The sequence below is a fragment of the Python bivittatus genome, unplaced genomic scaffold (genome assembly GCF_059951505.1).
Source record: "Python bivittatus isolate LINGU-HERP-01145 unplaced genomic scaffold, Pbiv_v1 ctg000570_np1212, whole genome shotgun sequence".
Lineage (NCBI taxonomy): Eukaryota > Metazoa > Chordata > Lepidosauria > Squamata > Pythonidae > Python > Python bivittatus.
Window position 1 is genome coordinate 5,426,807 of NW_028277097.1, and position 12,799 is coordinate 5,439,605.

The window sequence follows — 12,799 nt, forward strand, 5'->3', positions numbered from 1 at the left end:
GAAGGCACGCCGGGGCGGGAGGGGGGCCAGTGCGCCCTCCGCCGATTTGCTCCCGGTTTCATTCGGATTTTTAAACGATTCGAGCGAAAGCCGCTCTTCGCCTCTCTCCCTCGTTGCTGACTCGCCTGTCATCTCTCTCTTTTTCAGAGCTTCGCCTCCCTCCCTTGGAAGATGGTGCAGAAACCCCCGAGGACGGAGCCGCGTTAGCCCGGCGGCGCGCAGCGGCCACGGCGCGTGGGTCGGCGTCCGGACCGTGGCCTCCGCCTTGTGCGCGCGCGTGGTTTTGTTTGGCTCCCGCCTCCCCCCCCCCCCGCGAACTTGCTATCCAAACGGTTGTCTACGCTTCGCTTCGCCGAGAGGACCGTCAGGCACCCGCGTCGCCTCCCTTTCGCAGCGAGAAGCAGGACCGCAATTCGGAGGCTGAACGAATTCGCCGCCCCCCGAGGCGCAGCAGGGCCGAGGCTCCGAAGGGTGGACGTCAGGCGCCCCCGAGGCAAAGGGGAGGGGGAACGCCGCCGTTTTTCGGAGAGCTCGCCCCCTGAGGCATGGATGTCGGCGCCCTCCCTTCAGGCCAGATCAGCGCGCCGGAGGCTCTGAGCGAGAGGGGTCCCCATCAGCTGTCCGCTCGCCGCGCCCGGGAGCTCACCCTTCCAGTATGTTTCTTTCCATGAGGCCTCTCCCAGCGCCCAGAGCTTCAGTACAATGTGCAGATGGAGACTGATACAGGGTGCCTCCGCCTCTGCCCACCTGCCTTCCTCCTCTTCCTCCGCCTCCTCTTCCTCCTCCAGCCGCGGCGGCTGTGGTTTCTTCCTGCTGCTCTTCCTGATGTCTTCGCTGACCGCCTCCTGCCATGAGCACGGCCGCGACATGCTGCTTCTCGAGGCCACCAACGCCTCGTCGACTTCTTCTTCCTCCCCTTCCTCTTCCTCCTCCTCTTCTGCCGCCAGCGCGGGCAGACACGTGCGGAGCTACGATCACCTCCGGGGAGATGTGCGCTGGAGGAAACTCTACTGCTACAACAAGTTCTTCCTCCGGATTGAGAAGAACGGGAACGTAAGCGGCACCAAGAAGGACAATTGCCCCTACAGTAAGTGCGGGGCTTCTCTGCTTTTACTCTTAGGTCCTCTTCGCCGGTCGCGGTGTCAGGCCCCCTCCCTCCTCGTTTTTAGTTAAATGCAGTGATTTTAGGGCCCCTGCGAGTCATTTGCGGGCAGGGGGAGCGGGCTCCTGCCCTGAAGTCCAGGCGGAGGGCCTCGGAGCCTCCTCCCTGCTCGGTGGGGCAGCTCTGTGTCTGAGGGCGGCGCGACACCTGAAGGAGCTGCTTGGGCTCGTTCCCCGGAGAGGGGGGAGAAGGCCCTTTGCACGTGCTCAGAAGCTCTAGCCCTTGCGTGTCTTCCGCCGGTTTTATTCATTATTGTTTCATCTGATTGATTCTGGAGAAGTTGAAAGCTGGCGCATTTCGGTTGGTCCAAATAAAGGAGGTTGGTCCTAATAGGGGTGCTGGATCCCCCCCCCCTTTCCCCATCGTTGCTTATTCTACCCCAGACCTTGACTTTTCCTCAGTACTTTCCGGTTGACATCCCTGGATCTCGATTTTCTTGAATCGTCTCCGTGGATTCAAGGACAGGAACTTGATATTGGGAGAGGTAAAGTAGGTTGTTGAGAGGAAGGGAGCCGACGGACTGTATCCTAGGTTAAATTTGACTAAACTTGGCGTACCCCGGCTCGCATCTGCCTGCCGTTTGCCAATCTCCCCTCCTTTGGAGTTTGCCTCCGACTCCTTCTCGGATAGTTTTGCTCACCTTGTTGCTGGCTGGGGATGCTGGGCTGCATAATCTACCCCAGGCTTTAATAACTGAATATCATCATGTCACCACCATCACCACCATCACCACCATCATTATCGCTCTGTTTCTCCCTGCTTAGCGGAACGAGGGGTGGGGGTGTTGGAGAGAGGCGGGAGAAACCCCTTTTTCGAGATTCTCCGCCTCGCTCCCCCGTCTGATACCTGCCCGCCGCGTGCGCTCCTGCTTAGTGGCTCCCCCGAGCCGGGAGACGGGCGGGAAGGGAGATCAGGTTTGTGGAATGCCCGCTTCGTGTGAAAAGTTGACCGTCTTTCCTTCGAGAAATCACAAAGCAGAGGTAGCCTGATCTCCGGCAGATCAAACGTGCAGAAGCTGACGGTTGAGGAGCGCGGCGCTGTTCTTGGAATACCAAGGCTTTTTGGAGACTTAGATGGCCGGTTTCAAATTTAGGATAACCTCTTGAAGAAGAACGGAAGAGCATTGTCCTCCGGGCGTTATTTTTTATTTGAACGGTGGGAAGCCCTTCTCGGTGTAAATGGTCCTTCCCCTTATAATTCACTAGCTGGAGAGAATTTTTCATGGAACGTTTAATTTTTTAGAGGGCATGCTTGGGAGCGATTTGGCTTGGAGGCACTGACATCCATTTTTGCTTGGGCTAAACAGGACATTGTGTGTGTGGCTTGGAGGCATTTGACATGCAGCTTTGTGTCAGGCTTTCTTCACTGACCCTGTTTAAGAGTCTCATATTGCAACCCTGAGAGAGCCTTGTAAACATCTGATGCTGTAACAAGTCCTATGGACCTCACACACATCTCCTCTTATGTATTCATATCTATGCAGAGTTAAAGTCATGTAGAACTGTCTTTCTTGGCCCTGGAGAAACGTAACCTTCTGGTCCCTCTGCTTGCCTGCACAATCTCAGCAGAAGCAACTGTTGTAAATCACAGCCTATTTCATTATAATTTTAAGTGACTCCATGCTGCTGAAAATAAATAAATAAATAGCATGTTGGGAAACACAGCCTCTGCTAGACAAATATTTGAATAAGCTGCTTTATTGCATCTGGATGTTGGGAAGAAGAGATGGTGCTTTCTCCTTTCCCTTTTAATCCTGTCTTGGACCCCTGCCCAAACCCTGCCTTTTTCTCAAGAATTTCCAGTTGACATCCTTGGGGTTTTCCTCTTTTATCCTTCCAGTAACTCTGTGAGGGCTGGCTTGAGCGTTGGCAGCCTCAGACACTTGTCTTAGGCAGCACAGTCTGAGAGAGGTGGCCCCATTGACCTGCAATGGTCCTGGTTGGGATGGCACCTTTATTAGAGGACAAAACTGTGTGGGTTGTAAAACTTCCTGGGGCAGCTTTGATCAGCATGCTGGCTCAGGTGTTTCAGACGCCATTCTTCAGTCACCAGTGTTAGGAGTCTAGTAGCACCTTTTCTGATTAATATATTTTATTAAAAGCATATGGAAAGGGTTGTTAACACATGACGATTGTTAATTGATAAGATACTTGTAATCTGTCTCACATGTCACCTGCATCTGCATAACTAACCTATCTCCCCCCCCCATTTAAATCCTACATCAGTCTAGGATGAAGCGAGCTGCAGCTGATGAAAGCTTATGCCTTGTCATAAAATTTGTTAGTCGGAGAAGATGTTACCAAACACCTCCTTTTTTGCCATTGACCATTGATTAACACAGCTTTGCTCCTACAAGTGTTAAAAAATAGATCAGTTGTTGTCCAGGCATTTTCTTTACACAGAATGAGAAAGGAGTGCCATCTCACCCATTTCCTTGGACCGGCCCTGGCATCCTGTCTATTTCAGGACTGAGGACTTTTCCCCACTTGCCTGCAACCTTGGCACAAACCTGCCCTGGCAACATTTTCTTCTGCCATCTCCATCTCTTCCCCAACCTGTGAGTGAGACAAACTTCAATCACTTAGCTTTACCTATATTAAAATTACATTTTCCACTCTTATTATGACACTGTCCAAAGGCAGCATCCAGAGGTATAAAGTCTTATAGACATTGTTACCCCTCACCTTGGAAGGAAATCAAGAGGTCTGGCAGTGATTGGGAGCAGAGGAGTAGAGGCAGACAGGGAGCGCCAATGGAACAGGACATTTTATGCTACAGTAGTGGATAGAACTTCAGCTCATCTGGGAGGAAAGACCCCAGGATATGAATGCTGTGTTTTCTCACCCAAGTCTCATTCCAAAGCCCTACGTTGGGTGGGGTTGTTTTTAAAGGATAGACCTCTTCCTGGTCCATAAATAGAACCCCCGAAGAAAGTACTATGACTAAATTATTACACTGTGTATCATCTCTAGCTAGATAGAGCACGCCAGTGTAATCCAAATAAGAGGTACAGTGAAGTGGAGGCAGAATCATTTTGATTGATTGATTGATTGATTGATTGATTGATTGATTGATGATGTTCCATCAAATTCGTGTAAACTCTTAGTGACCATATAGACTTTCATCTTCTCTAAGATGAAAGCAGAATCCTCAAAACACAAATTTGGAAAGGGCCATTCAAGCCAGTAAGCCCAACCACCTGCTCAGTTTAAGGAACCAAATTAAAACATCCCCACAGGTGGCTCTCTGACATCTGCTTGGACATATCCAGTGAAGGGGACCTTAACCACTTCTCTGGGAAATTGGTTCCACTGTCGAGCTACTCTTACTTTTAGGAAGTTTGATTCAACTAGAATTGGTGTTCTGGTAAGTCTGGTCCATTGCTCCAGATCCTGTATTCAAGAACAGGTCTTGATGTTCTTCTGTGTGGCATTCTTTCAGGCATTTGAAGAATGCTATCGTATCCCCGAGAGCCAGTTTGGTATAGTGGTTCAGGCATCAGGATAGAAACTGCGAGACCATGGATTCTAGTCCCACCTAGGCACAAAGCCAGCTGGGTGACCTTGGGCCAGTCACTTTCTCTCAGCCCTTGGAAGGAGGCAGTGGCAAACCACTTCTGAAAAATCTTGCCAAGAAAACTGCAGGGACTTGTGTCCAGGCAGTCTCCAAGAACTGAACACAATTGAACAGATTAAAAAAAAAAAATCATATCCCCACCTCAGTCTTTTCATTTTAAGGCTAAACATACCCAGCTCCTTCAATCCCACTCCATGCAAACTTGAAACAGCAGGCGTGATGCAAATTAGAATGACATTTATTACTGAATGTAAGTGTAATATCCACCCATTTATTTGTGTTGACTTGCTAAAAAGAATGCAGTTTTTGATTTCTTTATGCTCCTGCTTGTGCAGCATGTGGCACTGGACATTCTGTGTCACCTACTGTTGGCTTCAGTCATTTATCATGGGCAAAAGGAAATGCTCACTCTCCTGGAGAGTTGGTCTGTGCCAAAGACATTATTTCACATTTCGTGAAAAGACTGTATAGGAAGCAATCATATGCCGCCCACCCACCTAAAAAAAGGGCTTCCCTTCTTAGGGCTGTGCAGTGCTTTGGATTTGAAAGGGAGAAGGTGCTTCAGAGCACATGGGGGTGTTCACATAGCACCTGTTGGCAGCCCCTTAAATGCTTGTATGTTTTTTCAAGATTACTCAGCTGCAGCATGATCCCAGAAAAAGATCCTCTGGTTTAAGGAACTGGTGACAGGTGCCTCGTGTCCACCCACACATACTCCAGAACATCCTTTTCCCTTCAAATCTAAACCACCAATAATAGCAAATTTGTTATTGAATTTACACAGTCAAACTTTTGATGCACCACAGGAACCAATATGCTGACAGATATTTCCCCAGCACCTCCCCTGGTTCCATGTGACTTTAATTTGTGGGTGGTTCTTTTAAAACAGGAAGATGGCATACTGCATCTTTGTTTCCAAGAATACAGATCTCAGACTCCAAAATAGGTCCATATGCTTTCTTAGAAAATTTAAAAAATGGTATAGCCTAAGGTTTATTTGGAAATATTCCCTCCCGCCCACAATTCTGAAATAAACTGGTCATGAGAGAGTCTTGGGGGGAGAACACAAAGCAACTTCTCCTGTTTGCCTTCTGGTGAATGGAGTTTTGTGAATTCTCACAACATGCTCTTAAAATGCCATATATGCCCACCAAATCAGAAAGTTGCCTTGCTGTCACTTAGCTTAGCTAGGCCAACTTGAAATTATTTCGCAAAGGTATACCAGAGTTCAAGACAGAAATCTTATCAGTTCTTGAAGATGCCAAAGATGTTTACCTCAACTTGTTTGGCTTCCATCTAGTAAGATGCAATGAATAAATGGTTTCCAGATCATCCCTTCCTGTAGACAGAGTGAGGCGGCTGCCTTAAGAAGCAAATTCTTGGAAGTGTGGGATTAACCACACATATATCAGTGAAATAAGGGTGAGAGATACTCATTGATCCAACTTATAAGCGTCATAATTGTAGAACTATGCTAGTTCCCTTTGCAGTTAACTTGGGCACACGAACTATGGCGAGGCACAGTCTTACTGTTTGCTTCAGGAACCACATCGTGGTTCGTCATCGTCGTCATCGTAGTCATCGTCGTAGTAGTAGTAGTAGAAGTATTTATAATCCTGCCTTTCCTCCAAGAACTCAAGGAGGTTTACATGGGGTTCTCCCTTCATTTTATGGGCTGAGCTGAGAGAGATACCCAAACTCAACTTGCCAAATCTCTGTGGCTGAGGGTAGACTAGAATCTGGTTGTCCCCCATCCTAACTCAGCAACTTAACCACCACAGCATACTGGCTCTCCACACCATAACTTGTCATTTGGATCTGGATTTAAATCTGTCCCCAAGTATGAAGCTTACTATTTCATAGGAATAAAGTGTGTATAGAGAGTGAAAAAATGATCTAAAGATCTTTGAATAAAAGGAAGGATACCTCATCAATCATAATAATAACATCAATAGCAGCAGAAGTAATAATAATACCAGTTGCTTTCCAGTTGGATTACTGCAAAGGGCTCTACCTGTGGCTGCCCTTGAAGACCATCCAGAAACTACAACTGGTCTGGAATGCAGCAGTGTCTGTGTTAAACCACTGTTATTCAAACTGTACTGGCTTCCAGTTTCCTTCCAGGTGCAGTTTATCACTTTTAAAACCCTTCATGGCACTGGGCTGGGTTATCTGTGGGACTGCATGTCCCTGAGGGTATCTACCCACTCCACTAGGTTGGGTAAGGTTGGGGCCTTCTCTCAAATGTTGTCATCTAGCGGGGCCTTGGAAGCACACCTTCTCAGTGGTGGTCCCTACCCTGTGGAACACACTTCCCCTGGGATCCAGCAGGCTGCCAGAAGACCTTAAAAAGCTGTCTTGCCCCAGGTGTTGAGATAGAGTGAGGATCACAGTGACTCTGGCTTTTTACGTATTGGGGAGTATTGTTTTAGGGCACCAAGGGTTGTTTTTTCGGAAGATGATTTATATTGTTTCTTCTGTGTTCTTACCATTGTCGAGGTAAGCAGCTTAGGTTATGGCACATTAAACGGGCTGCCATATAAGTCTATAAAATAAATAATATACCCACTTCCAGCCCTGCCAAACAGGAGGCAGCCAGATCTAGTCATATTATTTATTTTTTATTAAATTTATAGGCTGCCCAACTCTGGGCAGCATAAAACATAAGACAATTAAAAACAGAATAATATAGGTGCCAGAAATCTCAGGACTGTCATCTTAAGAGGTTTTCCTTGTGACAGAGGTGTGACATAATCAGATTTCTTACATTTTGTCTGACCAGAGCTGTGTGAATGTGTGATTGGCTAGGGATCTTGCTGGTACAGAGACTCCAAAGACTTTTTTTTCACACTAATGCTGAAAATGAGTGCTGCTGGCGGGGGGAGGGGGGTTGACTAGCACTCACAGTTCCTGTCACATGTTCATTGAGTGTCTGAACATGAAATCTGAAACCCTGATCCTAAGTAGACAGATGAGAAATCTGCCTCAGGCAGCAGAATACTTTAGACCAGTGTCTCTCAACCTTGGCAACTTTAAGATGTGTGGACTTCCCCACAGAATTCCCCAGCCAGCCATGCTGGAATTCTGGAAGTTGAAGTCCCCACATCTTAAAGTTGCCAAGGTTGAGAAACACTGCTTGAGACCATTTGTGAATTGCACCACTGACAGCAAGCGAGAATACAGTAGGGTTGAGGCACTGGGCCTCAGTAGACAGTTCTGCCTCCCCATTTCCGTTTCCCATTCTTATGCGCAGTAGAAACATTTGGCAAGGTACCCATATTGGCTCCCTAGCACACTGGTGTATTCTTATGACTGATGGAGATGCAATATTCATGCAGTTGGCTTTGAGCTTGTGTTCAGCCTTGCACATGTTCTACTATGTGTCAAATCAGCTAATGTGTAAAACAGATAATTGAACTTTAACTATCTTTATTCACGTTGTCATCTTTTCTTACAGAAGTTGTGCTTGTGCAAAAGCACAAAACTGAATTATAAACTTTTTTTGTGAAGTGTAAGCTTTAAAGTAGAATTGCTATTATCTTCTATCAGATGCTAGAAAAAGTTACCTCTCCTTATCTTGGGGAGAGTTTTTTCTCTTCTCTTAGTGATATACCTCTCTCATACCCTCGCACATTCTCCCCAACCCATGCTATGTCTCTTGTGCACCCACTTGCACCCTTATAAGCCAAATGCTATAGCCTTTACTCACAGGAGAGTTGCTGTAGCCCCTTGATAATATGTCTCCATGTTTCTCAGGTCAACAATTAACTGTGCACTGTATTCCATGTATAATTGAACCATAAAAAGGTAAAGTCTCCCTTGAGTTGAGGTCCACTACTGTTGACTACATGGACGCATCCATGTAACATCTTGGCAGCGCTTTGTGCCTAAGGTGGGACTAGAACTCACAGCCTCCAGGTTTCTAGCCTGATGCCTTCCCATGATAATTAAAGTCCTGGGATTTTCTGGATTGAATCTCATCTTCCTCAACTTTTAAGATTAGCTAAAGCTGGTTACATGCTGCCTATTCCTTGTTGACACTTAACTTCATATAAAGTATGGACAAATTAAAAAAGCATGGATCCTAGTACAGGTTTTGGGGCGAATCTCTCAATCCATAAGTGGAAGTCAGCTGCCACTTTTATTTTATTTACAACATTTATATCTCCCCCACTTCCACAAACTCTGGGTTGCTAACATCTATAAATGTATTCAAATAATAAAATAAAACCCCATGATTAAAGCACAATATAAACTGAAACGTTGGCTGAGTTTAAACTGTTGAGGCAGATTGGGAGCAGTTATCCAGAATTTCAGTCAAGAATTTTCTCCCACTAACATGGTAATGCTAGAGACTATTATTTTATTTTATGATTAACACTTCTGTGCTGCTCTACTCTCAAGAGTTCAGAGCTTAGGCATTTTTGACAAGTACAACAGCACTGCTCCTGTTGCAGGTCATGAATTAGAAGGCTCATGAATTAAAGAAGAGGATGGAAGTGGACTGGAGTGACAGTTTGATTATTGAACTAATCTATACTCCATGTAGAACCTACTGCAGATGTTTTCCTAAGGCAGCTGTCTATCACTGGATAGACAGGAACATTTAAATAAATAAAAAAAATAAGTATCCCTGACATCAGGTAAGGTGCTTTAGTACAGTTCTTTGACTTACAGTGGCAGTTGGGACCAGTATTTTGGTCGCTAAATGATGCAGTTGTAAAGCGCGACCACATAGCTTAGTGACAGCAATCCCTGCAATCCCAGTTGCTGTCATTAACTGAATCCAATGGTCATTAGGCGAGGCAACTTCTTGCTGGCTTCCCACAACCAAAATCAGTGGGGAAGCTGGCAGGAAGTTGCAAGTCCCGGATGGGCAGGCAGGTAAGTGGCTGCTGTTGGGTGGAGGAGGGGGTGAGGGCGTGAGTGAGAGGCGTGGGTTGGGGAAGTGTGAGGGGGTGCACGAAAGGCACGGCATGGGTTGGGGAGGGTGCGTGAAGGTGTGAGGGGTTATGAGAGAGTCACAGGTCAGGGAGGATGCACAAGGGTGCAGGTTTGGCATGGTTTGGGGACGGTGCACGAGGGTATAAGCCGTGGGTTGGCAAGGGTGCGAGGGTGTGAGGCGCGGATTGGTGAGGGTGCAAGGGGGTGTGCAAGAGGCATGGCATGGGTTGGGGAGGGTATGTGAGGGTGTGAGTGGGTGTGAGAGAGGTGCAAGTCAGGGAGGGTGTGTGAGGGTACAAGGGTCAAGGAGGGTGTGCAGGGGTACGCGAGTGGCCGGCGTGATGTGAGTGCAGAGAGGCTGGGGGAGAGTATCTGGGTGGGGGAGACTTACCTCAGTGATTTACAGTCTTCCCTGACAACTTCCCCACTGACTTTCTGAACCGCAAGGATGCTGGCACAGCCAGAACTTCAAGGACCAGTTGTAACCACCATTTGTTCAATGCCTTTATAACTTTGAACAGTCGCTGAATGGTCGTAGGTCGAGGACTAACTGTAAGCACATACTGAACATTGTTATAGAAAAGCCCTTTTTTCAGTTGCTTAAGGCTCTTTGAATTAAGAATTAAGTCCTTCTGCACTTTTGCCCTAGGCAGCTAAGTATCTTGAGATGGTGCTATGGATTCATGTAGTCAGGCATATTTACTTGGAAGCAAGTTAATTTTGATGCCAAGAAACCATATTGCCTAATGTCTGTTTAAACTGTGTTCCCCTGTTGGTACTTCAGTCTCAAGTACAACGGGCCTAATGGCTGAGAAACAGGTTGTAAACAGTGTAATGTGATGGTTAAAATGTGGGACTTGGATCAATTCAAGTCCTTGTTCAACTACTGAACTCATTGGGTGACTTTGGTTCAGTAATTGTATCAGTCCAGGCTAACTCATAGGGTTGTAAACCATGTAAGCTAAGAAATTGTTGGCTTTAAAGGCAATGAATAAATAAATAACAACAAATTAAAAGGGGGGGGATATTCAATGCAAGATTAGTAGACATATATTTTTCTATTTAGTGTCTCAGAAAAATTGGGCCTAGTTTCATTGGTCTGTTACCTCTCCATGCAAGCTTATGACAACCTTGTCCAACCTGGCACCTTCTAGATATATTGGACTACAGCTCTCATTACTTCCAGCCAGCCTGGCAAAAGAGTGAGAAAGGCTAGTTTAGGATTACAGAGAAAGAGAAAAAACTCTGGGATGGATGGGAAATATAACCCAGACCCCACTGATTAAAGTAGCTTCAACAAGATTCATTTTCAGAACAGGTTTAATGTATAAATACTTTATATGAAGCCCTGAATAAAGGTTTACTTTGGCAGATGTTTTCCAACTTGATTACACAGAGCTATTACCTCAGCCTTTTCTCTACCTTTAGGATAATGGGAAAGTGGGGTGAATTATGGTGGTTCTGTCAAAAGTCTGGGACGGCTTGCATAATTTAGCATTGCTGGAATATATCTGTCACTTGAAATGTGTAGGATGGTTTGAGTTTTGTTTTATTTTCTTTACTGTTAAAGCTTTACCCTGAAACTTGACCACTTGGCTCTCCTTCTTACCTCAGTGGTGCAGCTGCAAAAAGTCTTCCTGGGAAACTGCTCTTGAGAAATGGATTTCTAGGGAATAAAGCAGCTGTAAGTCTCTCTTGAAGACTGCTAACATGTGCAAAGCAAATAGTCAAGGATAAGCACTGCAGCTTCACCCTAGGGGACAGTTCAAGAAATATCTGAGGATTGGCTTGAAGGAGGAGGAAGAGGAAGAAGAAATATAGATATCCAGATTCTGAGATGTTTGCAGTATGTTCCTAGTCATGTTTATTCTGAAGTAAGCTTACCGGGCTTACTTTCAAATTAATTTATAGAGAATTGCCAACTGATCTCCTTGTATGGATCTACAAAAATAGAATGTTGAAACCTTAGGCACTCATTAGGACTATATGCTGCTATTTCAGGTGAGAGCTATCTCTGGGCTGAAAGGGGCTTTGGAGCCCTCTGTTTGCAACATCCTCTGCCCCTGTAGCCCCCTCTGTCTGCCACTGTAAATTAATTACCAGCTTGGTCCCAACAGGATTATTAAGGACTTTGGCTAACAAAATATGCCCAAGAAAAGAGCTTATAAGTTCCTAAATATAAGTGAAAAGTCTTAACAGCTACCATATTGGGAGAGGACAGTTTGGAGCAGAGAAGCACAAGGAGTGAACCTTTTTCTTTCCGTCTATTTTTCTACGGCATACTGTATGTACATTATCCCTCTCTAAGCCAAACTTTTGCTTGATACTTCAGTGATTCAAATAATTCATTTCTGATTTTTCTCTGCATCAGCAGAATTAAGATGATTGATTGATAGATAGATAGATAGATAGATAGATAGATAGATAGATAGATTTAATTTAGTAAAAATTTAATTTACATTTTAATCTTCCACACTTTAAATTGAGTTCAAACTTGTGAGTTTAATTTCTTGACATCTGAAAGTTCAGAGCTGTCTCAATTACTTTCCCAGAACACCATTTTTTTCTTCTTCAGCTTCTTCGTTGAAGTGCCTCGTTCTGCCCGCCATGACATATGCATTTCCAGAGAATTTGGATACTACACACTAGGCTGAAATGTGCTTGACTAGTTTGTAACATAACGTGTGGGGTGAACCCAGCATATGTAGTGAAGATTCAGTGTATTGTACAACCCAGACAGTTTGATTAATTCAAGGAATCATAAGTTAGCATGTTATTTTATAGTAGTTCACTCTATTCTGCCTTTATTCTGTTGCTTCAAACAGAGAATTCCCTGGATCATACAGATATTTCCCTGTTGCTGCACAGTTTAGGAAAAATCAGTAATAGTGAAGGTATCTTTCAGGGAAGTTCTTTGCCATACTGTTCTCACTGAAAATTCTTAATACCTTTTTTGCCAGGGTATAGAAGCCATTGCTATAAAAGAAATAATAAGATTTCATAGAATTTCTAGAGCCTCTGGTTGAAATCCATCAAATAATGCTATAGCCAAGATGTATCTGTTGAAACTCAATGTTTAGTGGTATCATAGAATCTGGTTATGAGATGTTGTCTCTT

At 45.3% G+C, this 12,799-nt stretch overlaps 1 protein-coding gene across 1 annotated transcript in view; it reads left to right on the forward strand.

Moving 5' to 3' along the window:
- Positions 1-307: 307 nt before the first annotated feature.
- FGF10 (fibroblast growth factor 10) overlaps positions 308-12,799 on the forward strand; it is a 98,131-nt gene continuing 85,639 nt past the window's right edge. Inside the window, exon 1 of the mRNA XM_007423364.4 lies at positions 308-1,087. Within this exon, the coding sequence (XP_007423426.3) occupies positions 703-1,087 (385 nt within the window). The 5' untranslated portion in view covers positions 308-702. The remainder of the gene's footprint in view (positions 1,088-12,799) is intronic.